We start from the raw sequence: 24,528 nt of genomic DNA on the forward strand, positions 1-24,528 counted from the left end.
TCATTTTAAATGGGTCATGAACTGCATTGTTTTATTGTTTTATAATGTTCCTGGGGTGCACTTATAATGTTAATATGCTTTTTACATCAAAAATGTCATAATGTCATAATTTAGAAATAAAAGGTATTTTTAGCCAATTTTATACCTCTGGTTTGAACGCTCTGTTTTAAGGGGCGTGTCTGCTGTGAGATTTCAGTGTAAACGCCCACTACTGTGATTGGCTAACATTTTTGCATATGAAATAGCTAAGTATTACTCTCGAGAAAACTTTTAGCACATTTTATTACAGCTCTCAAGGTTAACTAATCGTGAAAAGTGTTACATTACATTTAGATCTATGGCGTTATATTTAGGTCGTGGCATGAAAGGTTGCAGTGATGAACATTGTAGCCGATCACAGGCATGTTGTTGAGCGCATGAAAGCAGTGATCTCATCAATCCAACTCAATTTCTGCACACTAATGAATGCTTTCATCATAACTAACAGTGCAAACGAGATATAACTCAGAGATTTGTTGAATAAAATGGGAGTTTTGGCAAGTCAGTTACTGATAAACTCGCTCCATTTGATTGACAGCTCCAGCGACTGTAAAGTGAGCGTTCTTTGATCGCTTCTTTATATAATTTAATCACCGTTTAAATAACAGATTATTTTCATCCTATTAAGAGAAACAATGTGAAGTTGACACATAGACAAAGATCATGCAACTGTACATGAATCATTAATATCAGATCAGGCATTAGAATGAACAGTTACTGACATGTTGTTGCATTACTGTCGAGTCCATATCGTAAAAGTCTGTTTGCAAATCCTGCGCCGAATTGCGATTGATTTACCAAAGAATCCACAGTGAAATACCGAATACAAATAAATAAAGCTCAACTGAGACATTCACATTGCTGAAAATAAATCACCATATTCCTAGCATTAGGATCCTTTGAAAGGTAATGTTATTTTTAGTCCTGTATCGCTCTTCTCATCATCTCACTAACACGCCAGTGGGCAGGGCTAATGTTGCAATGATGAAGTAGGTGTTGATTTCTTCTGTGGAGGTGGCGTTTATCTATATCTATATCACCTATATCTACCTACACATTCCAGGATCAGTCGTTCGCTGGGTCTGGTGTCAATAAAAGCTTTTATTGGACTAACAAGGAATTTTTCAGTTCTGAATCTTACAGGATATTCTTATAGTACAATGACCTCTTATATATCAAAAGCTCAAGGAAAAGTTGATTTCTCCATTCATGCCCCCTTTAAATACAATCCCGCTCAGTCAAACTCTGACAGCATAGATTTAGAAAGACTATTATTTATTAATAATTTAGGACAATTTAATTAATTTTTTTCTTCAAATCGTCCTGTAGTCCATTTGTTTGACATCTCTTTCCAATGCAATATTATGAGAAATATAATCATGATATATATTGTTATATGATTGTATGAGCACATCCATATGCATAAGAATATTCCAGTAATACCCTCTTCTTTTTCAGGCTGACAAAAATGCACCAGATTTTAAAACAATGTATAAAAACACAGAGCAACTAATCAAGGTAAGCTTGTTCACAAATCAGAGCTCAGAATTTCTCTACAGATAATGCAATAGCCAATCAGATTACAAAGCTCACTTTAATTGCAAACGTTTGTTAAAATGTGATCTTTGCACCAGGTGAATTTCTCCTCGCTGGACGTGCACCTGCACACTGAGGCGCTGCTCAACTCCATGAATTTCCTGAATAACCTCCTCCCACCCATGAAGAAAGAGGCGCAGGAGGAGCAACCCGTCCTACCCAAGGAGGAGGAAGAGGAAGAAGAAGAGGAGGCAAAAATAGAGGATTCTGCTGTTGCAAAGAAATCTAGTAAGAAAGTCAGATGCTTGTTTTTTATGGTTCTTTTATTTTGTCATTTTAATCTCATATTTTTGGCTTTTTCTTCAGCCTATAAGAAGTCGAAGTTTGAGGATGTGGTAAATTTGCACATCCGAGCAGACCTCAACTGTCTGAAGGTCTTCATAAGAGGAGAAAAAGCCCGGATCTCTGAGATCAGCATAGAGGGTAATACACATTTCTGTCGACGCAAATAAACACAATAAAGTTGGGATATGATCCAATACTGCATGTTCTCTCTTACTACCAGGGCTAGTTTCTGAAGTTCAGATGAAGAAGAAGTCAGTGGAGATTCTGGCTAACCTGAAGAACATTATAATTCTGGATTGTGACAGCGAGGCACTGTATAAAAAGGTAGAAAATGCTGTTCTTATAGAGATAAATAAATCATAGAATGGGAACTAAATTGGCACAATTAAGAGCTGGCAAATTTTTATTTTATTTTTTTTTTTAATATTATATTATTCAATAATAGTATAAGAATATAAAAAAAAAAAAAACAATAAAATAAGGCTTTTAACCACAAAACAAACATTTTCACATTTGACTCACATTTTATTGTTCCAAAGTAAAAGTATTGTTTATTAGATTATAAATTTTTTTTATTCACATATATTATTGAATTTTGGGATTTTTAACAGTTTTTAAATGTAATTTTATATCATTCATAAGAAGGAAAGATTGTGAGATGGATATTTAGTCTAATGACAGAATGATGATGATATTGTAGGCAGTGTCCATCGCAGACAAGGAGGTGTTTGATTTCCGCATGGTGAACCATGTGGATGCCACGGAGGGGGACGCCTATACAGACATGCACATTGTGGACACCAGTGTAACTTTGACTGTGGGCTGCATTCAGGTTATTTTCCTCAACAAGTTTGTGTCCTCAATACTGGTAAGTGTTCATCTCGTGCACCACTGCTTCCACCATTCTTCCCATACAAAGAAAGTTAGTAGAAAAAAATACTGATAATAATACTGATACTGATAATAACAGTTCTTATTTTATTTTAAAGCTATTTTATTTATTATTTTAATTTTATTTAGCACCTATAACTTATACATTTAAAAAGAGAAGAGGGCCTAGAACTGAATCTTTGGGCACGCTCTGCAGTTTTGTACTAGAAACAAATGGCTACTTAGCAAGTGAATGTTGTTTTTCTTTGCTTACTCTGTAACTTCAACAATCACAGCAAATATGGGAATGATGTAACTTCCTTTTTTAATTTGATTAGATGTTTGCATTAAATTTTTTGTTTAATGGTCTCTCCCTCTATTAAAATGTATAAATTATAGATGCTAAAAAAATAAATTAAATAAATTAAAAATAATATTGATAATAACAGTTCTTATTTTATTATTTTTATTTTACTTTAAAGTTATTTGATTTATTTTTAAAGTTTTTTAGCACCTATAATTTATAGATTTTAAAAGAGGAGAGGGCCTAGAACTGAACCTTGGGGGACTCCCTACAGTTTCTTAATGGAAACAAATTGCTGCTTCGCAAGTGAATGTTGTTTTTCTTTGCTTATGCTGTAACTTTAAAAAATCATAGTAAATATGGGAATGATGTAACTTCCTTTTTGAATTTGATTAGATGTTTGCATTTAATTTTTTGTCTAATGGACTCTCTCCCTCTCTTTATTTTTCCTCTTCAGGCATTCATTAATAATTTCCAGGAGGCTAAAAATGCACTGGCGGAGGTGACGGCCCAGGCAGCAGAGAAGGCAGCCACAGGGGTTTTGGAGCTGGCAGAGAGAAGCACACGTATCTCCCTGGACGTAGACATCAAAGCTCCAGTTGTCTTCCTCCCACAATCCTCTGTTTCCCACAATGTTATTGTGGCAGATCTGGGTTTAGTGACTGTAAAGAACCGCTTTGAAATGGTCTCCTCTCCAACACACACCAAGATCCCCCCTGTTATGGACATCATGGCTGTTGGACTGAGTGATCTTAAAATGTTCAGGTTAGGAGAGTATTACAAATCACTTTTTTATATTTTATATTTTTAAACACATTGACTAATTTGAATTAATTCATTTAATTGAACTGCCCTAAAATTACATTTTCATTGTTTGATGAATGTAATGTTTTTGTATTTTCTCAGGACCACATTCAGTGATGGACAATTTCTGAGTGAGATTCAGTTACTCAAACCAGTCAACATGGATCTGTCAATCAAACGCAATCTCTCTGCCTCCTGGTATCACAGCATTCCTGACATCCAGATCAATGCACACCTCAAACCCATGAGTGTAAGAGCATATATTTGTGTTTATTTCTGTGTGTGATTATAGGAGTAAGGGATAATGCAGCTAATATAAATGTGTGTTTATTGTAGCTGATCTTGAGTCAGGAGGACCTCACTATAGTGCTGAAGACTCTGAGTGAGAATCTGTCTGAGACTTCTGGGGATCCTCCAGCTCCATCCAGCTCTGATAAAGGAGACACCGTTTCTACCAAAGACTCTCAGAGTTCTGGAGGTATAAAAAACACAAACACAGATTGTGACCTTTATCGATCACTACTGCGTGCATAGGTTGTGTCAAGCATACTTTCTGTGTCATTGTCTTTGCCTTTTTTGGAATGGATATGGTATCCTACTATTTAAGCATTAATTACGGGTAATTTCAAATATTGCAATTGCAATATGTAAATTCAAATATCATGTTATAGCTATTCCTAATTTCATAAATACAAATATTGTTAACTGAAGATAAAGACTAAATGTTTAACAGTGTTTCTTTGTTATTTTGAAAAAAACATGCAAAAAATATTTAAACTATTAAATATTAGAAAGCCACTTCAGACAGGGTGCATTGAGTTCTCTATCATGCTTGAATGGACAAACACTAAAAATTTTGCCAAAATGCCATTATGACGAGTATCCTTGTAAGCACAGTCCTAAATTAGTTAAATAAAGTCTTAAATGAACATAAAGAGATGTGAGAAAATGGAATGTGTGTCAGATCCGTGTCATGTGCGGCAGGTCTTAAAGTGACAGCAGCCTAATAAACCTGATGCTGTCTGTCATTAAAGTTAATCAAAGAGCATAAGACAAACAGAACAGACAAACAGATCACTCACTGCTTTTGACTAAATAACTTTTTTATAGCTTTAATAAGGATTAATCTATATTTAATTTAAAATCTATGCAGTGAAGACTGTGAAGTGTTTGATAACTTTATTCAATTTCTGTATATTCCCTACCTGTTAGATCAAAACTGTCTTTGTTGTTTCTACGTTAATTTGGCGATTAAATGTGAAATTATTATATTATTTTTTAGCGTTGTTTTCTTAGCAGGATTGTAATAATTATTACTGAATTGCCCATGTATTTATTAATTCAAACTTATACTACGGGGCTGTTGAATGCTTGAATCCGATTGGTTGACCAGTGTTCTAAGGTGTGCAGTTATTTTCAGGGAAACGCACGGCTAAAGTAGTTCTAGCAGGTCTTGACCGCATTGCAGTTCCATATCACTTCACCAAATGTTTTCAGTTATTTCAATAGGTCCTACAGCCTACAATCGCAAAAGAAACAAAACCCATAACGACACAAATATAGTAAACAATAGGATGAAAACGACAAATTATAGTCATGGTTTTTGCCACAAAATATGTTTTACTGTGTCCTGAAATTGCATACTCTCTCCCGCTCTCTCTCTCTCTACACACATACTGTATAGTACGGACACACACTCGCACAGAAATGTTTTGTCTGCGCTGCTCTGGCGATTTTATCAGTAAAATAGTTTAGCCACTTAAAGGTGCCATCGAACGTCTTTTTAAAAGATGTAATATAAGTCTAAGGTGTCCCCTGAATGTGTCTGTGAAGTTGCAGCTCAAAATACCCCATAGATTTTTTTTAATAATTTTTTTAACTGCCTATTTTGGGGCATAATTAGAAATGCGCCGATTCAGGCTGCTGCCCCTTTAATTGCTCGCGCTCTCCGCCCCCCCAGAGCTCTCGACTCTATCATTGCATAAACAAAGTTTGCACAGCTAATATAATCCTCAAAATGGATCTTTACAAAGTCTTCGTCATGCAGCATGATTAATCGCGTAAGTATGGTATTTATTTGGATGTTTACATTTGATTCTGAATGAGTTTGATGGTGCTCCGTGGCTAAAGCTAACATTACACACTGTTGGAGAGATTTATAAAGAATGAAGTTGTGTTTATGAATTATACAGACTGCAAGTGTTTAAAAAATGTGCAAGACAATTTACAAATATCACTAAAAATATAATGTAATCATGGATCATGTCAGTTATTATTGCTACATCTGCCATTTTTCGCTATTGTTCTTGCTTGCTTACCTAGTCTGATGATTCACCTGTGCAGATCCAGACGTTAATACTGGCTGCCCTTGTCTAATGCCTTGAACATGGGCTGGCATATGCAAATATTGGGGGCGTACATATTAATGATCCCGACTGTTACGTAACAGTCAGTGTTATGTTGAGATTTGCCTGTTCTTCAGAGGTCTTTTAAACAAATGAGATTTATATAAGGAGGAGGAAACAATGGAGTTTGAAACTCACTGTATGTCTTTTCCATGTACTGAACTCTTGTTATTCAACTATGCCGAGGTAATTTAAATTTTTAATTCGATGGCACCTTTAAAAGCCACATGACATTTCTCACCAGCGAGGTAATAACTGCTCTTAATGAGGTTGATAAACTTACAGTCTGAAATGACGTTTTAGAATTAGCAACAGAGGCTTGAGATGAGATGTGTAAGAGATTAGTCCCATACACAAGAGTGTTTTAAGGACAAAAACCTGACAAATGTCTTGAAATACAACATCAGTGTGTTGAGGTGTGGTAACCGTTGTATAAGCGGAATGATTGACTCCGAGCCATCGAATTTTTAGAAAATAATGCACACCCGAATTGTAACGGCATTACCACCTTGGGTGTGCATTATTTTCTAAGAATTCAACGGCCCGTTGTCAATTATTTCTTAGATATTTCCCAATTCAAAAAAGTATTGAGATAATATTCTCAAATAGTACCTTTTTATTTTGTTGTAGGGAACACCGTTGTGACCGCAGCAGTGGTGGAGGGCCAGAAAACAGGCAAACTAAAAAACACTCTGAAACTGGACTTCAAGTTTGACTCCATGACACTGGTCCTGTACAGCCCGAACAACGAGGTGACAAAATACACTCAGTTCACAGTAGACGAAAGTTTAATGTTTACATACGAAAGTTTAAATATTTTGCATTCTGGTTCAGTTTTTGGAATCTGTTTGTATAGGTCCAGTTATTAGACTCTCGTGATGAGAGTTTGAAGTTGGCAGAGTTCACGTTGGGCACCATCTCCACCGCTGTGCTCATGTTCTCTGACAGCTCCATGAAAGCCTCCCTCAAACTCACAAACTGTCTCCTAGATGACAAGAGACAGAGGGTGAAAATGATCACATCCAGGTAGATCACATACACTGAAGATGCTCCAGTTTGTGTTAAATGTTGTTTATATGTACAGATGTAATGTTCACCTGCCCCATACGATTGACATTAGAGTCATTGCTCATTTTCTGGGATATAGCTAACTAATTGATAAAATCAGCAATAATTGAATAATTTCATTATCGATCAGTTGTTGTTGTTTTTTTTTTTTGCTCTGTGCAACCGCTATCTTTAATGTTGTAGCATTTACATATTTTTTTAATATATATAATATGTGTGTGTGTGTATATATATATATATATATATATATATATATATATATATATATATATATATATATATATATATATATATATAATATAATATGCGTGTATATATATATATATATATATATATATATATATATATATATATATATATATATATATATATATAATGTTTTGCACAAAACAAACTTGCATACTTATCCAATTAACCAGTTAATCAAAGAAAGAGTCAATAGATTAATCGATAATCAAAAGATTCTTTGCTCTGTGAATGAAGAACCTCTTTATCTAAAATCACTAATGTTAAAACATTAATATTTCAAACCTTTTTTGTACAAAATGTATGCTTATATGTCCAATTAATTGATTATTTGAAGAAAAAAAAAATATATATATATATATTAATGGATAACCAAAAGTTTCTTTGCTCTGTGCATGGAAAAACCTCTTTATCTGAAATCACTTTATGTTTTATATATACTGTATATATCTTTTTTTTTTGCACAAAACGTATGTTTACATATGCAGTTAATCAAAGAAAGAGTAAAAAGATTAATTGATATTGAAAAGTTGTTAGTTACGGTCTTATGGTAAATAAAGTTTGTCATTGAGTCACTAAATGTCTTCTCTACTTTCATGCTGCTTTAGGATGATGGCTATGCGTCAGGGCAGGGAAGGCAATGTGATGGTAGACGTGAGTTACCGACAAGGCCGGGAATATACCGTTCTGGACACCCTGGTTCAGGACATCTATCTGTGTGCCAGTGTAGAGTTCCTGCTCACAGTGGCTGATGTCTTTCTTAAAGCTATGGCAGACGGCTTCTCTGGTCCTCCTAAGAGCAACAAACAACCCGCCAGCTCCTCCAAAGATCCAGGTTAGTGATTTGTAGTGAAGGGACCATCTTGTTGAAGACAGTCTAAATAAGGTTCAATAAACATTTGTTTTACCTTGCCATTTGCAGGTTATTATCGTGTACTAAAAACAAACATTTTTATTACTTTATTGTTTTATTTCAACTAGTTGCCAAAACTGCATTTCTCACTGTCATTTAGTTTAAGTTAAATAACTAAAATGACTAAAAACAAAATTGCTAAAACATTAAAATTAAAACAGTAAATCTAAAAATAAAATCTAATTCAACATATTAACAAACTATAATAGTATATCAATGATACTAAAACAGCACTGGCTATTTGATTTGTGTCTTTCCTTTACTAGCTGTTCCTGCTCCACCAGTGGTCTCCAAAACCGAGATGAACATTGTGGTAAAGAATCCTGAGATAGTTTTTGTGGCTGACCTCACACGCGCTGAAGCTCCGGCTCTGGTTATGACGACGCAGTGTGAGCTGGTGATGAAGAGCGAGCCCAGCGGTCAGTCAATGACGGCCGCCATTTCAGATCTGAAGGTGGTGGCGTGTCCGTTTGTGCGAGAGAAGCGTGAGAACAACGTGACGACTGTGCTCCAGCCGTGTCAGGTGTTCTTCCAGAGCAGCCAATCGCCTTCTCAGCCTCAGACCATCGAGCTGTCTATCAGCTCCCTCACACTCAAGGTGATGTAGCTTTAAATGGTGATCAGCTTCCATTTAGAAATCATTGATATCTTAAAGCTGCAGTTGCAAAACGGCCTGTTTAATTCTGAGGGTCAATAAAACACGGGTCCTTAAATCATTATCAAAACAAAGATCCAGAGTGCTGATTGGTTCCAGTATGGGCAGTTCGAACATGCTGACATCAACAGTTTCTGCATTTATTCATGACTTAAAGCTCATTCAATCCAATCACTGCGCTGTAATATGCATAAGATTATAACTGAGGTATTATGCATGAGGAAGTATCAGTTCTCTCGCCTCGGTCTCTTGTCATTCAGAGACATATCGTTGGTGTAGGTTTATTTAACATGTATACATTTATTTAACATCTTTTGTTGTTTGATTAACATTAATGACAGACGGGTATTTAAATGGGCTGCTGAATGCATGGACGTAATATACATATCCAGTTTTTACGCACCTGTTTACGTCCACTTAAGCCATAACCGGCTGTATATTTTGACATCTGTGTGTGCGTGTATTTGACTATTCAAGGTGCAAGGAGAAAGAAAGAGAGCGTACGCGAGAGAGCGTTTCTGTTGTGTCATTTAGTGCGATTCCGCCAATCCAGCCTTCAAGCTTGGCTACCTTTGATTAGGCTGTAGGCTGAAATTATATTCAACCCACCAAAGTGGCTAGTGGGAGTGGCTATCTTACCCGCCACAGCTGAAATCTACCCGCATTTGGCGGGTGTTAATGTCAAGCCCTGAACATATTCAAATCTCAAATTAAATTTGGTTTTATGCGCACGGACTGTAGTGACCAGCTATAGAGCAATTCATGTTTTTTTTTTTGTTTTTTTTTTTCACTCAGTAAAGCACATTCCACAAACATTGCTGTCCTACTGGCTGCATTTATTCACAAGACCAACACGCTAATCCACAAGAAACTGTGTGTGTAACTGACTGTCATAAAACTGATGTCACAGCCATTATATGATACACTTGCAGAAAAAAAGGTACTATTTTGTACCCAAGACAGTACAAACCAATGTCCCTGGGGCAGTACCTTTTTAAGGGTACAGAATTGTACCTTAAAGGTGCCGAAGAACATGTTTTCAAAAGATGTAATATAAGTCTTAAGTGTCCCATGAATGTGTCTGAAGTTTCAGCTCAAAATACCCCATAGTTTTTTTTTTATTAATTTTTTTAACTGCCTATCATTATAAATGCGCCGATACAGGGTACGTGGCCCCTTTAAATCTCGTGCTCCACGCCCCAAGAGCTTGCGCTTGCCTTAAACAGCATAAACAAAGTTCACACAGCTAATATAACCCTCAAAATGGATCTTTACAAAGTGTTCGTCATGCAGCATGTCTAATCGCGTAAGTATGGTATTTATTTGGATGTTTACATTTGATTCTGAATGAGTTTGATAGTGCTCCGTGGCTAAAGCTAACATTACACACTGTTGGAGAGATTTATAAAGAATGAAGTTGTGTTTATGCATTATACAGACTGCAAGTGTTTAAAAATGAAAATAGCGACGGCTCTTGTCTCCATGAATACAGTAAGAAACGATGGTAACTTTAACCACATTTAACAGTACATTAGCAACATGCTAACGAAACATTTAGAAAGACAATTTACAAATATCACTAAAAATATCATGTAATCATGGATCATGTCAGTTATTATTGCTCCATCTGCCATTTTTCGCTATTGTTCTTGCTTGCTTACCTAGTCTGATGATTCAGCTGTGCACAGATCCAGACGTTAATACTGGCTGCCCTTGTGTAATGCCTTGAACATGGGCTGGCATATGCAAATATTGGGGGCGTACATATTAATGATCCCGACTGTTACGTAACAGTCAGTGTTATGTTGAGATTCGCCTGTTCTTCGGAGGTCTTTTAAACAAATGAGATTTATATAAGAAGGAGAAAACAATGGAGTTTGAGACTCACTGTATGTCTTTTCCATGTACTGAACTCTTGTTATTTAACTATGCTGAGGTAAATTCAATTTTTAATTCTAGGGCACCTTTAATATAAAGGATCAATTTTGCACAATTTCAGTTTGTGCCTTAAAGGACATGATTTGTTCCACGGGGAACCAAATGTACCTTTTGGTTTTTAAAACTTGTTGGTACAATATTGTACCTTCATCAAAGTTACAACTCTTGTCCCCTAAAGCCTAAGGTACCACCCCAGTGACAAGCCCATTTATACCTTAACTGTGGCAAATATGTTCCTTCAAAAACTATTAAAGGCCATTTTCATATTGAATAACATGCACATTCAACAACTGAATTCAAAAGGCACTTAATACCAGTAACTGTAAATACATATCAAATACACACAAGTGGTTGAAGAAACACTGTTCCAGCTTACAGTAAAATATTCCTTTGGGTAAATACAACTTTCCAGTTTACAATAAAAACTTCAAAAATGAACAGAGTATCACTTAAAAAAAAGCTCAAGTTGCTGCACATTTCACAATACAATTACACTAAAATGTAACAGTATGTAAAATACAATTACAAACAAAACTCCCACCCCCCATTTTTCACACAACACCCCTGCATTTCTTTAACATTAACATTTTCAAAGAACACCACCTCAAACTGCTCTGGTGATGCCTGCATTTCCTATCCCAAGATTCTCTTCTCACTAAAGACCTGTGTGAAGACAGAAATTCACAAAATCTGCAGTAGTAGTTGGTTTGGCTGGTTCTTCCTGAACAATATGAAGACTCTATATTAGAAAAGACAGAAGTAAATTGATTACATTTATATTCCCACTGACTAGTTACAACTGACTTCATGTAGAATATTTATTGTTACTACTTACTGCAGATTTGTTGCATATAACACTTGTCAGATTGTGACAATCGTTCACTTTCTCCATGAATATCACCTAAAGTAAATCGAGAGCAGCATGAACATGACAATCCACATCTAAACAGACATTTAGCAACTATAAAGACATAAAATATTCAGTTCATGCCTCACATGATCCAAGTTAGCTGTTACACGTTCTCCAATGTTAGAGCCACAGAACCTCACATCTCCCAGTCTGAAGACTTTGATTAGCTGCTTCAAGTGTGTTTAAAACTCTGCAGGACAGTGGCCCTCTACGACCAAGTTTTTTGGGCCCCTGTGCTACTGCCATGCTCTGCTGTTTATCAAGGGTTCCTCAAATCCGGCCCTGGAGGGCCACTGCCCTGCAGAGTTTAGTTGCAAACCCAATAACACATCTGAACAAGATAATCAAGATCTTTAGAGTTCCCAGATAGGTGAGTTTGGACATGAAATACTTGTAATACTACTCATTTTAGAGCTTGTTTGTATGACATTCACCCCTTAATGTGTCAAGTACTTGAGGCTGGAATACACTACATGACTTTTACACTAGGCATCATACACTTGCCAACTTTTTAAATGGTTACAGAGAAAAACTGGGCATCACACACTACCAGACTTTTGAGTCGTTCTGAAACAAATGACATGTAAACATGCGTCTTGTTTGTAGGAGTAGTATGACAAATGACAATAAAAATGTTCTAAAGCTGGCTCAAAATATCAAACATTTGATATCCTCCTACATAGAATACAATACAAGGTGTTAATGTTTGTCTATAAGGCATTGCGTGATCAGGCGCCTGGGTATGTAAAAGACTTGCTAATTCCTTACCAGTCTCAACGTCATCTGCGCTCCTCTCAGAGTATGCTTTTAACCGTCCCTCGGTCTCGATTGAGGCGTAGTGGAGACTGCGCTTTTTCTGTTGCGGCTCCTGCACTCTGGAATGTGCTTCCGTTTTCTATTAAATCCTCATCAAGCATAGGCATTTTTAAAAAGAACTTGAAGACCTTTCGGAGTTTGATTAGGTCAACTGTGAGTAATTGATTGCATGTTTTTCTTTTTATGCTTGTATTAATTTTATAAATTATCCACCATTTATGGACAGCACTTTGGTCCATTTTTATGGTTTTGTAAGTGCTCTACAAATAAAAATTGAGTTGAGTTGAGTACATGCACTACACAATTCAAAGACTTGAATTTGACTCTGACTCTGAATTTCAGCAACTAGCCTCAATTCCTTTTGACAGCACATCGGCCAAAAATCTGTGCTAAAGCCCTTCAGTGTATTCCAGCCTTTATTTGAACATTTTTGTATTTTGTGTGCGTTTGTGTATCATATACAGTGTACATGTAAAGTTTGTAATTGAACAAGTCAAGCCGTAAATGAATGCAAAATTAATTTACTGTAATTAACCATTTAGCCAGTGAAGCTCACAGAATATTTCAAGCAAATCGTTTCTGTACACTGTAAATGATGCAAACACTCTTGTGACGAGAATAAATTAGATTATAAGTTATGGATGGTGTAGTAGGGTACAAGTTTATTAAATGAAAGACTTTTGGATCTTCCATTGCACCTGTTTTTCTCTATATGCCCAATCAAACACCTTGAGAAAGTCATTTAATGCTCCTCCTCTGGTTGTTCCATTCTTCACCTGAGTGAGAATAAAACATGTTTTAGATATCATATCATATATTATATCAGATGATAAATAGCAATTCAACTAAAAATGTACACTTTCACAATGAAGACAGGACTTTCTCTTAATGTTTACCTTGACTGAGTTTATTTCCTGAAGCTCTCTCCATACTTTATGTTCCTCACTGTACTGGTGTCTTAGATTTTTCACCTCAGTCATTACATTTTTTAGATTGTTTTTCACTTCTTTCTCCTCAGACTTCATGTTTTGGAAAAGTTCTTCGTAGATGTTCAGCATTCTTTCGAGCAACAGTGAATTACAAGTGCAGGAAGCCTTGGATTAGAGAAACAAGTATTATTAGCATGATACTTATATAAAGGCATATCATTCATTTGCATTTTCATATTTTTGCATTTTGCACAGTAAAAACTTACATTCAGCTGGTACAGATGAGAAGCAAAAACAGACTTTGAAACCCCTTCTGTGCCATTCTGGGCAAAAAACAACGACCGTTATGAATGAATGTGCATCTCTTGTGGATCTTAACTCCTAATCTAAGATCAAAGTGTCACAAAGTTTATTGTGCAATAGGTTTCTTCTTGCTAATATTAGCTGCAAGTCCAAGAATTGAAGTAATTCATCTTGTTTACACAGACTGAGCTGCTTTCAAACCCGCTGCAGAAGTTCATGATAGTAGACATCACTTACATATTGTTCTTGCAGAGAGCTGATATTTGTCTCCAAATTGGTCTTCTCTCTTTTGGACTTTGGAAATCTAAACGCATCGGTTGTCTGAAGAGATGCTATTAACAGAAGTCCACACAGCAGCACCATGTTGAGCCAAGTATCCATTCTTTGTGTTTGTGTTTCAGTGCTGTGAACCAAGCAAATTTAAACACAGGTTGTGACCTGATGCTAGTCAGCAGGTGAGTGTTGATGATCAGAAAGGGGCCGGGTGTTTATATAGGTGCACAATGTAAAAAAGCAACGTATGAAGGTGGCAGTGGATGCACTTAAAAAAAAAATATTATTGGTTTTTTTTTTTTTTTCTGTGGGCTACTTTTCTATGAAGGTTTCCTATCAGAGATGAGATGCTCTGAAGTAAGTGACGCCTTTGAGAATAGCCACAAATTCCCCTTCAAATATCAGTCACTCTGAATCTGAACCTCAGAAATCTTAAAACCATGTTTAAGAAGTAAATGAAGTTGTGCATAGTATATGCTGAGGTATGGATTGTGCATACAGTGCAGTGCAGTACAAGTTTCAGGAACTCTTTCTGAAGTCTGAAAGTCCCTAGCTGAAACAGTGGACCTTTAACTGTTTTAAGGTTGTGGGTTTGATTCCCAGGGAAGGCATGAACTGATAATACGTGTACCTTGAATTCAACACAGGATATTTGGATAAAAGTGTCTGGTCCAGCGGTTTGCATACATGCTTGGCACATTGAAGTCTTGGTGCCCATGTGAGTGATATAGGTTTGAGTCTGACTTATAAAGTGATGTTTCCCAATCTTTCACTTTTGCAGAGCGCAAAAAACGTATGAAAAATAAAGTGATCTTAGAAGGTTATTTTATGTATTTGATGTCCAAGTTTCTCATCTCTAATGGTTATTTTTATCTTGAATTTAAATTAACAATTTTATGCATCATTTTTATACTAGTTTATGCAAGATTTTCATTTCAGCCAGCCAGCTTTTAAATTACACCTTTTATTCTTAAACTTAACTAATTTAAATTTTTAAAGCTTTACTTGTTTGATTGTCTTTTATATGTATTTTGTATGTGCATTTTATAAATGATTAGTTAGTAAATATAGTTAAGTCCAGTGGGATAACAAAAAATAATAATTTAAGGGGCAGAGGATGCCCGTCTGGTTTTGGGGGGGTTTGTGGGCTACTCCCACCTAACAAACCTTCTAGAAACTGGGTGCCAGCAGGTTGAGATGAATTAAGTCAGCAAACTGAAAGTTGCATCACCATTACATATTATATTTATCCTTTTAGAACATTAAATATGTTAGTGGGTGTGATTTTTATATCTAATAACTAATGGCCGTTTATTTACCTTTTTGATGTCTTACAAAAGTTTACCATTGATGTATAGAAGCCACATAATAAAAGAATGCTTTGGTAAATCTGAATTATGACATCAGAGTCAAAATGATGAGATACTAAGTCATAATTATGTAAAATTAAACTAAACTTTTTTTTTTTTATCTACAAGGACTTAGTATCTCATAATTTTGACTGATTTCAATGTTTTATCATAATTATAAATTAGTATCTCATAGTTATAACTTATATCCAACTCAAATCTTTTTTTTCCTTCTAAGAGAGTAAACTGTACTGTGTAATTTATGGTCATACAGGTAAGAGAAAGACATAATTCATACATTTACAAAATGACACTTAAATAACGAAAACAAGCAGAATGTCTGTTTCCTTTCCTAGATCTTTATAGTGCACCACAATGAACCACTTTCGTATACCTAATTATTTAAGTGAAATATTTCACGTAGCCTATAGGCCTAAATATTCCCTTTTATTTTATATATATAGGCCTATAGTTTTATTCTGTTTTCTCCATTCACAGAAGCACTGCATGTGCATGATGTGATGTTGTGTGGACTTATGTTCTATATCCTGCTATTTTCACTGGTTTCAAAACGCACAACAAGCTGCATATTACTTGACATTCATTTTCACTTAAATGTAGACATATATCATCGGAAAAACTAATGCCAGGGCATTGCCGTTGTGACTTACCTAACCTATGATGACTTGACAGCTGAGCCTGAGCGTGTCAGCGCGGGCATTTCACTCACGTTGGATACGTCGGTGTCACATTTGCATAGGCTGTACTATTTGAATTTGTGATTGGTTGACTGCCATGTCAAAATATTAAACAGAACGATAAAATAACGTTATTAACTGGTTAATGGCCATTTCAAATTAGCATTTCTGTTCAGAACGATTAAATTTGATTTAGTTTCCGTTTCTGGTTACGTTCCGGTCAAAATTTAATTCGTTTCCTGTTTTCGTTCCTTGAACCGGTTCAGAGCCCTGGTTATAAGTCCCTAATAATGATTTACATGATTTTCTTTCTTCCATTCAAAAATGGGCTTCCATACCGTGGACACTTTTGGTCAAATCAGATATTTTTATGATTTCACAACCGTCTCAAGTCAGTTCAATCTCCTGTTTTAAATCATTTTCTGGTGTTTCTGTTGCTCAAACAGTAATGCATGGCACTCAAAACATCAATGCATAAATTAATATTAAAAAGAAAAATTGCATTTGTGCTGGCATGCAATTCTGTCATTTCTACAGAATTGCTGGTTTATCTGTGGTAAAATTTGCTTAATTTACATTTTACTGCCTGTGGCCACATCCCTCAGACACACTGTGGTGTGTCACATCAGTTCTCTGAATCTAAACCTCAGAAATCATCTTAAATAAGTCTGTCTCTCCACTTAAAACCACTGTGAACTTTAGAGGGATACATGGATTGGAAATGATGAAAATGCTATCTGGCATCACTAAGAGGCATTACTGGGTGAAAGTGGTTAATTAACAGGTAAACAGCAGATGAAACTAATTAAAGGGTCCAGGATGCGTTTGTCAGATGGACTGAAAGTGCAAGTAGTAACAAAGTCATTCCTTGAAAGAAAAAATCATCTATAGAAGAGTGGAGGGTGATCTGATTGAATTCATGCATAATTTAAAGGCCCCCTAAAATGTAAAATATCAGCAGATCAGCATATTAGAATGATTTCTGAAGGATCATGTGACACTGAAGACTGGAGTAATGATGCTGAAAATTCAGCTTTGCATCACAGGAATAAATTACTTTGTGAAATATATTCAAATAGAAAACAGTTATTTTAAATAGTAATAATATTTCACAATATTACTGTTTTTTACTGTATTTTTAATTAAATAAATATAGCCTTGGTGAGCAGACAAAACTTCTTTTAAAAATATTAAAAATCTTAGTGGTTCCAAACTTTTGGACTGTACTGTATGACTTTTATGACCTTAAATGAGATTTTTTTTCAAATTCAAATTCAATGAATTTACAGTTTGCACACATCTATTTTTAGTCTTAAATGTATGTGAAATGCTCACACTCTGTAAAAGATAAAATGATAAAATGATGATAAATGATTTATTTTGAGATTTTATGGGTTTGTACTGAATGGACAGTATTAATTTAATGTGCAGGTGATTTTTATTATTATTATTTTTTTTAAATCCCTGCAGATACTCTGCAAAATGAAAAACAAACTTACGTTTGTAGTTTTTGTAGCAAAAGCATATGCAGACTTTAGAGAACAAAGCTATGAAAGTGTGGAATATGAACCTTTTTGTTCCCTCTCTGATGCTGGAACCAATTACTGTCTTCCTGTTCCCAAAGGTGTCTCCCATCATCATAAACACCGTCATCACCATTCAGTCGGCGCTGAGCCCTGCAGCCGAGACCCCCGAGGAGCTGGAGAGCCCCGTGCCACAGGATCTGTGGGAACGCCGCAGCCTGCGAGACCTGAAGCTCTGGTTCCTGGAGGAGGGAGGAGAAGAAGTCACCCGCTCCGTCGTTCCACTTATTCCTCATGGAGAGTCTCTCAAAATGAGCATCCAGTCCATCTGCCTGACGCTGGAGGCTGGGGTGGGCCATCGCACCGTGCCCATGCTGCTGGCCAAAGCCTCGTTCCAGGGAGACGTGAAAAACTGGAGTACTCTCATTAACCTGCACTGTCATCTGGACTTGGAGGTCAGTGGATGTTGTAGTACACCTCCATGTCATCCAAGATGTTCATGTCTTTCTTTCTTCAGTCAAAAAGAAATTAAAGATTTTTCTCCATATAGTGGACTTCGCTGGGGTTCAACGGGTTGAAGGTCCAAATGTTTCAGTGCAGCTTCAAAGAGCTCTACATGATCCCAGACGAGGAATAAGGGTCTTATCTAGAGAAACCATCGCTCATTTTCTAAAAAAAAATAAAAATGTATATACTTTTTAATCACAAATGATCATCTTGCACTGCTCTGCGATGTGCCACACATTACATAATCACGTTGGAAGGTCACACATGACTTAGGCAAGAAGTACTGATCCAGTGTTTACAAAGCGAATGTGCAAAGACCAAGTCATACGGCCTTTACATAAAAAGGTAAAACAACGATGTCGGATGATTTTGAAGTTTGAGGAGAAAATGAGATGGAGTTTTTCACCCTACCACGGTACTTCCGCTTACGTCACACGTGACCTTTCCAACGTGATTATGTGTGGCGCATCGCAGAGCAGTGCAAGATGAGCATTTGTGGTTAAAAAGTATGTACATATTTATTTTATTTTTTTTTTAGAAAATGTCCAATGTTTTCTCTAGATAAGACTCTTAATCCTCGTCTGGGATCATGTAGAGCTCTTTGAAGCTGCACTGAAACTGGACCTTCAACCTGTTGAACCCCAGTGAAGTCCACTATATGGAGAAAAATCCTGGAATGTTTTCCTCAAAAACCTTCATTTCTTTTCGATTGAAGAAAGACAGACATGAACATCTTGGATGACATGGGGGTGAGTGAATTTCAGGAAATTTTAATTCTGAAGTAAATTAATCCTTTAAAGGCTCCAGGCATTTTTAATAATAAAATTATTATTATTTTTCTCAAATACACTTATTTTTATTTTACAGTGAAATATTACAATAGTACTATTTCCTATGTTGTTTTTATTTAGTAATTATTATATTTTTATCTAGTAATAATAATACAAATTAAAAACAATAATATTTATTATTTTAGAGTCATATTGATAGATATAATCATAAAATGTTGGTCAAATTGTGCACCCCTACAAACAAGCACAGCAAACCTGATGTTTTTAAACCAATCAGAAAAATCGCAGTTAGTTTGCCTTAGTTCAGTGTAAATTGCAGTACAAAGTACTCAGATGTCAGATGTTTATCTAAAGATGCTTATAGGAATGGCATGAGTACTCGTACTCCCAGCTAGGGATGCATGATTAATCGAAATAAAAATGAAATCCCGGATATGGGTTAGCACTATTTATCAGATGGCAAAAAAATAAACTTATTCGCTATGTTTCAGAGTGAAGCACAGCACTGTGGGGGTTTTTTTAACACATGAGCAACTCATGATCCAGTGTTTGCAGTGCCTCAGAGTTGCTCGGTTCACAGTAAATGCTGCTCCACACAAACTTATCTTTGCAAGTGCTGTGAGTTTGAGTTGGAACAAGCTTATGCAACATGTGCCAACCATCCTCCTAAACTCTTCTAAGCACTTATAAATTGGCTTTTCAACAAAAGAAATGCTTTAAAGGGTTCCCTGTGGTTTTCTGCTAAAATATCAGCTCGATGGTTTGAAAATTAAGAAATTAGCCATAAATAGTGGTATTATAATTTTACATTTGTACTGTAATAAAATTATAATAATTATAGTATTTTTCTGAAATCCTGTATTTTTTTTTTTTACTGTGAAATATTACAGTAATAATATTTCTTATTTTTATTTAATAATAATGTTTATAATCACAAAGTTGTTTGACTAAATGATGCAGCTCTACAAACAAACACAGGAAACATGAAGCTTTTTTTTAATTATTATATTGTAAATTAGATTCCAATTAGATTTTTTTTTTTTTTTTTCACCCAATAATGAAGACCGACTCCCAGCAATGATCCTGATACTTTATTCATGCTTTTTGTGTTGTTATAAACTAGGGCTGCCCCCTAATATTTGACTAATCATTAGTTGACTAGAAGATTCTTAGTCGACCAAAAATGTTATTAGTCGGTTTGTCACAGGAAAATAAAACCCGCAGTGCATGAGGGACGGATCGTTAACAGTGGGTGCTTGTCGTATTACAGTATGTCGGGCAGGAAAAACAAATGTTCACCTATCATCCATTAACATATGGCCATCGACCATCCTCAAATATGGTTTATCATTTAAAATAATGTAAGTAGCAACTTTACATGGCCGCTTGCTCTAATGTTAACCTAGATATATGTGGGCTATTATTAATCGCATATCCAAGTGTTTGTGCAGAGTGTGAAGCTGAAGTATAGAGCATTTACTGCATGACATGGAGGCGCCGCCGCGATAACTTGCATTTTTTCCTGATGACAGCGGAAACAAATTAAAATACTCCAAAATACTCCAAATACTCCGAAACTTAGCGTATAGGCTACTTGCCTCACAGATATGAGAAATATATCTACAGAAAGCTTGAAATGTCTACTGTTTAACAAACAAATTCAAATGTTATATTCTCTGATTATGTAATTTGTATGAAAGGTGCATTTCTCTCTATAGGTGCGTATAGGTGCGTTACTGCCGAGATGGCGAGCCAGCATCGTCAACTTCATCTTTGCAGCCAACTCTGACTCAGAAAACACTAGTTTATTAATAAATAATTAAAATGTCACCTTGCTATGTTTTTCCCCAACACATTAATAATCATTACTTTTGCCAGTGCTTTGCGGCAAGCTTTGTGTGCGCTTGAGAGCGGAATAGACGATATATTAAGCCTATATATATATATATATATATATATTAAACACTCATTATGCTTTAATAATCTCCTCAGTATATATTTAAGTAACTAAATTAATATAAACTTGCGATTAGTCGACTAATGGCTTAAATGAAATTGGGTGTATCTTTATTATAAACAGTGCAGAATATTCACAAAATGCTCCCACTTGCTTATATCTCAAATGAACATCATAGGTGTCCTCAGTGCCAATACGATTTAATTGCAACATGTGTTTTCAGAGTGCTGCTTTATTTTTAACGTCGCTTAATTCCTTATATTTTTGCCTGTTACATTTTATTATTAAAATTTAGAGGCATTTTTCATCTTACTGTCACCACTTGTCAGCAGAGTCCCAGTGTAACAACTAGTGGCAGAACCGTTTGAATGGTTTTGCAAGTTTTGCAACTTGCCCACTTTTAATCTTCACACTATCTTAACATGTCTCTCATGGCGTGAGATGCTGAAAAACCAGACTGAACAAAATGTCCATCCATACTGTCAAGTTTATTGTCATTGTTCTGCGGCACTACTATCTAGCTTCTACAATATTTAAAGAATGCTGGACAAATGATTTGAAATGATTTTAGTGTCCTGTAACAAGTTGTTTGTTGTCCTGTAGGTGAATTATTATAATGAGATGATGGGTTTATGGGAACCGCTGTTGGAGCCGCTGGACGATGAGGAAAAAGATGGCTTTCGACCATGGACTCTGGCACTGAAGGTTACCTTTCATTTCAAGCCTAATGTGTTACTGAAAGTACTTTTCATAAGTTCATATGATAAATAATATTGCATCTACAGATGAAGAAGAAACCAGTAACATATTCTGGGATATCTGATGAGGTGGACGGCAGTGTGCCTGATTACAAAACGGTCATCAGCTTCACGAGTAAAGACCAGCTTAACGTCACCCTCTCCAAGTGTGGCCTTCACATGCTCAGTAATCTAGGAACGGTATGAGATTGAGATGATTCCAGTGTGTGAAGATGGTTTCTATTACAGATAGAATAAATGGAGTTACAAATGAGGGGTTTCTTCTGTTTGCTTTGCAGGCATTTGCAGAGGCTGCTAAACAGACTGCCGAGTGCTTTCAGACGGACCAGGCTCCGTTTGTGGTGAAGAATCACTTGGGTTTGGCAGTGTCGGTGCTCCACAGCGAAGTGTTTAGACCCGTGGGTAAAGAGTCTAAAGATCGTGTGGTGGAGCTCCAGGATGGAGAGAGCCTGAATATGCACTACACCCTCACCGCTGAGTCCAGTGACCAGTTCTCAGCCATGACCAGCCTCAGTGCCAAAAACTACATTCAGCCCAGTAAGACCCATAAAAACCTGTGACCTTTCTGAATATAGAGCACATATACTAGTTACTCTAAAAAATAAAAGTCCCACATTTTTTTCATAGCAATGCCATAGAAGAACCATTTTGGCTTCCACTAAGAATCTTTTAGTCAACAGTTCTAAAAATAAACTGACTAGATTCTTTTCTTAGTGTAAACAACATTTTTCCACTCTAAAGAACATTTTGTGCAGTGGAAAGTTCCATGGATGTGAAAGGTTCTTCATAGAACAATAGATGCCAATAAAGAACCTTTTTTTTTTTTTGTTTGAAGATTGTATATAGGTGTCAGTTGTCACACTGAGAAGTGAATTTTTTTTTTTTTTTTTTTTTTTTTTTTTTAAAGTAAATTAAACAAATAAATAAATTAAAACTGCATTAATCTCTGTTGAAAGTTCTGTTCATCTGAATGTGAAATTATTCCAAAATATAATGTAAGTCAAGTAAATAATTAGTAATTTTTTAAATATATATATTTTTTAATGATGAAATATGTTATGAAAACTAATTTAAATTCTTTTTTTTTTTATCCTCTTCTCCAGCTCCAGTTGGCCACACTACTGCAAGCGTGATCCCACTGATCAAAACAGGACGGGGCATGTACAGCGTCATGCACCGTGACTCAGGTGTCACTCGCTTCTTCGTCTGTCAGATTTACACCGTCGAGGGGAGCAAATATGTCAAGATCCGCTCTCCTTTCCAGGTGGATGTTATTTAAAAACACACACATATCAGTCACACACAAAAACCTATTCACAGCCTAATTTCTCTCTTAATCAGAGCAGAAAATTCAGAAGAATCTGGTCTTCACGTTAAAAATCATATTATGCCTAGGCAGAATCTGTGAATTTATTTTAAAACTTCTGCTTTGATTTTGAGAAGAAATTCTATGCCATAACCTTATGAATAGCTGTAAACATAATTAAATTATCTACGATATTTAATAAATGTACATTTTATTTCATCATTGACAGGTATTGTTCATGATGTCATTGCTTTTTATTGATTTTTTTATTTTATTTTTTTAGATTATCAATCACTTTTCGGTGCCGATCCGTGTTTATGAAGGATCTGAGTGTCTGGGCATCTCTCTGCCTGCAGAGGAGTTCTGTGTGCCGCTCGGCTCTTACAGGTCAGTTACAGTCAGTTATCAGCTCTGACTCAATAAAGTACACTGCAAAAAATGCCTTCTAATGCTGGTGCCGATAGCCTTGTGGGCAGCATGCCGACGTGTAGGTACTTCGGGTGACCCGAGTTTGAGTTCTGGCTCGTGAACCTTTCCCGATACTTTCCCCCCCTCTCTCTCTCCCAATTCGCTTCCTGTCAACTAACTGTCCTATCTCAATAAAAGGCAAAAACGCCAAAAATAAATCTTAAAAATAATTTTAAAAACCCTTTTAATTAGGGCCCAAGCGAAAATTCGCGCAGGGCCCTCTTGTTTTTCTAAGGATTATTATTAGGGCCCAAGCGAAAATTCGCGCAGGGCCCTCTTGTTTTTCTAAGGATTATTAGGGCCCAAGCGAATTAAGCGCGCAGGGCCCTCTTGTTCTTCTAAGGATTATTAGGGCCCAAGCGAAAATTCGCGCAGGGCCCTCTTGTTTTTCTAAGGATTATTAGGGCCCAAGCGAAAATTCGCGCAGGGCCCTCTTGTTCTTCTAAGGATTATTAGGGCCCAAGCGAAAATTCGCGCAGGGCCCTCTTGTTCTTCTAAGGATTATTATTATTAGGGCCCAAGCGAAAATTCGCGCAGGGCCCTCTTGTTCTTCTAAGGATTATTATTATTTTTTTTTTTTTTTTTTTTTTTATTTTTTTTCCGTCTTCCGGGGCTTTTTGGGGGCCTTAACATGCTCAAAAACTCTTGAAAATTGGCACACACATTGGAATCCGCGGCCATTAGGACGCCGGAGAGGCTGGTACCCGGGCGTGGCAGGGGGGCTCGACAGCGCCCCCTTGAAAAAAGTCTGAAAATTTGGTCCATATATTAAACACGCTTGCACGTATTAGTATGAAACTCAGTACACATATAGACC

The 24,528-nt window shown here is 36.2% G+C and overlaps 2 protein-coding genes across 3 annotated transcripts in view; one reads left to right on the forward strand and one right to left on the reverse strand.

The window, feature by feature from the left end:
- vps13a (vacuolar protein sorting 13 homolog A) overlaps positions 1–23,673 on the forward strand; it is a 41,112-nt gene extending 17,439 nt beyond the window's left edge. The window contains exons 28-45 of the mRNA XM_048211011.1: positions 1,498–1,557; positions 1,674–1,863; positions 1,942–2,058; positions 2,141–2,244; positions 2,621–2,788; positions 3,552–3,859; positions 4,001–4,148; positions 4,235–4,376; positions 6,934–7,055; positions 7,160–7,329; positions 8,226–8,452; positions 8,797–9,128; positions 18,026–18,379; positions 21,783–21,884; positions 21,965–22,117; positions 22,216–22,474; positions 23,041–23,201; positions 23,527–23,673. Coding sequence (XP_048066968.1) covers positions 1,498–1,557; positions 1,674–1,863; positions 1,942–2,058; positions 2,141–2,244; positions 2,621–2,788; positions 3,552–3,859; positions 4,001–4,148; positions 4,235–4,376; positions 6,934–7,055; positions 7,160–7,329; positions 8,226–8,452; positions 8,797–9,128; positions 18,026–18,379; positions 21,783–21,884; positions 21,965–22,117; positions 22,216–22,474; positions 23,041–23,201; positions 23,527–23,658 — 3,249 coding nt within the window. The 3' untranslated portion in view covers positions 23,659–23,673. The remainder of the gene's footprint in view (positions 1–1,497; positions 1,558–1,673; positions 1,864–1,941; positions 2,059–2,140; positions 2,245–2,620; positions 2,789–3,551; positions 3,860–4,000; positions 4,149–4,234; positions 4,377–6,933; positions 7,056–7,159; positions 7,330–8,225; positions 8,453–8,796; positions 9,129–18,025; positions 18,380–21,782; positions 21,885–21,964; positions 22,118–22,215; positions 22,475–23,040; positions 23,202–23,526) is intronic.
- On the reverse strand, positions 12,848–17,255 carry LOC125280458 (interferon gamma-related-like). 2 transcript variants are annotated; one of them, XM_048211012.1, is made up of 4 exons: positions 14,319–17,255; positions 14,045–14,101; positions 13,746–13,949; positions 12,848–13,625 (listed from the first exon to the last, which is right to left on the reverse strand). In XM_048211012.1, exons 1-4 carry the CDS (start codon positions 14,460–14,462, stop codon positions 13,515–13,517), a joined length of 516 nt encoding a protein of 171 aa, XP_048066969.1. In that variant the 5' UTR covers positions 14,463–17,255; the 3' UTR covers positions 12,848–13,514. The 2 variants fall into 2 exon arrangements, 1 of the variants encoding a protein (XP_048066969.1); XR_007187613.1 differs by lacking the exons at positions 12,848–13,625; positions 14,319–17,255 and having other exon boundaries at positions 13,807–13,943; positions 14,045–14,135.
- Positions 23,674–24,528: the final 855 nt, after the last annotated feature.

The sequence above is a fragment of the Megalobrama amblycephala genome, linkage group LG12, assembly GCF_018812025.1.
Source record: "Megalobrama amblycephala isolate DHTTF-2021 linkage group LG12, ASM1881202v1, whole genome shotgun sequence".
Classification (NCBI taxonomy): domain Eukaryota; kingdom Metazoa; phylum Chordata; class Actinopteri; order Cypriniformes; family Xenocyprididae; genus Megalobrama; species Megalobrama amblycephala.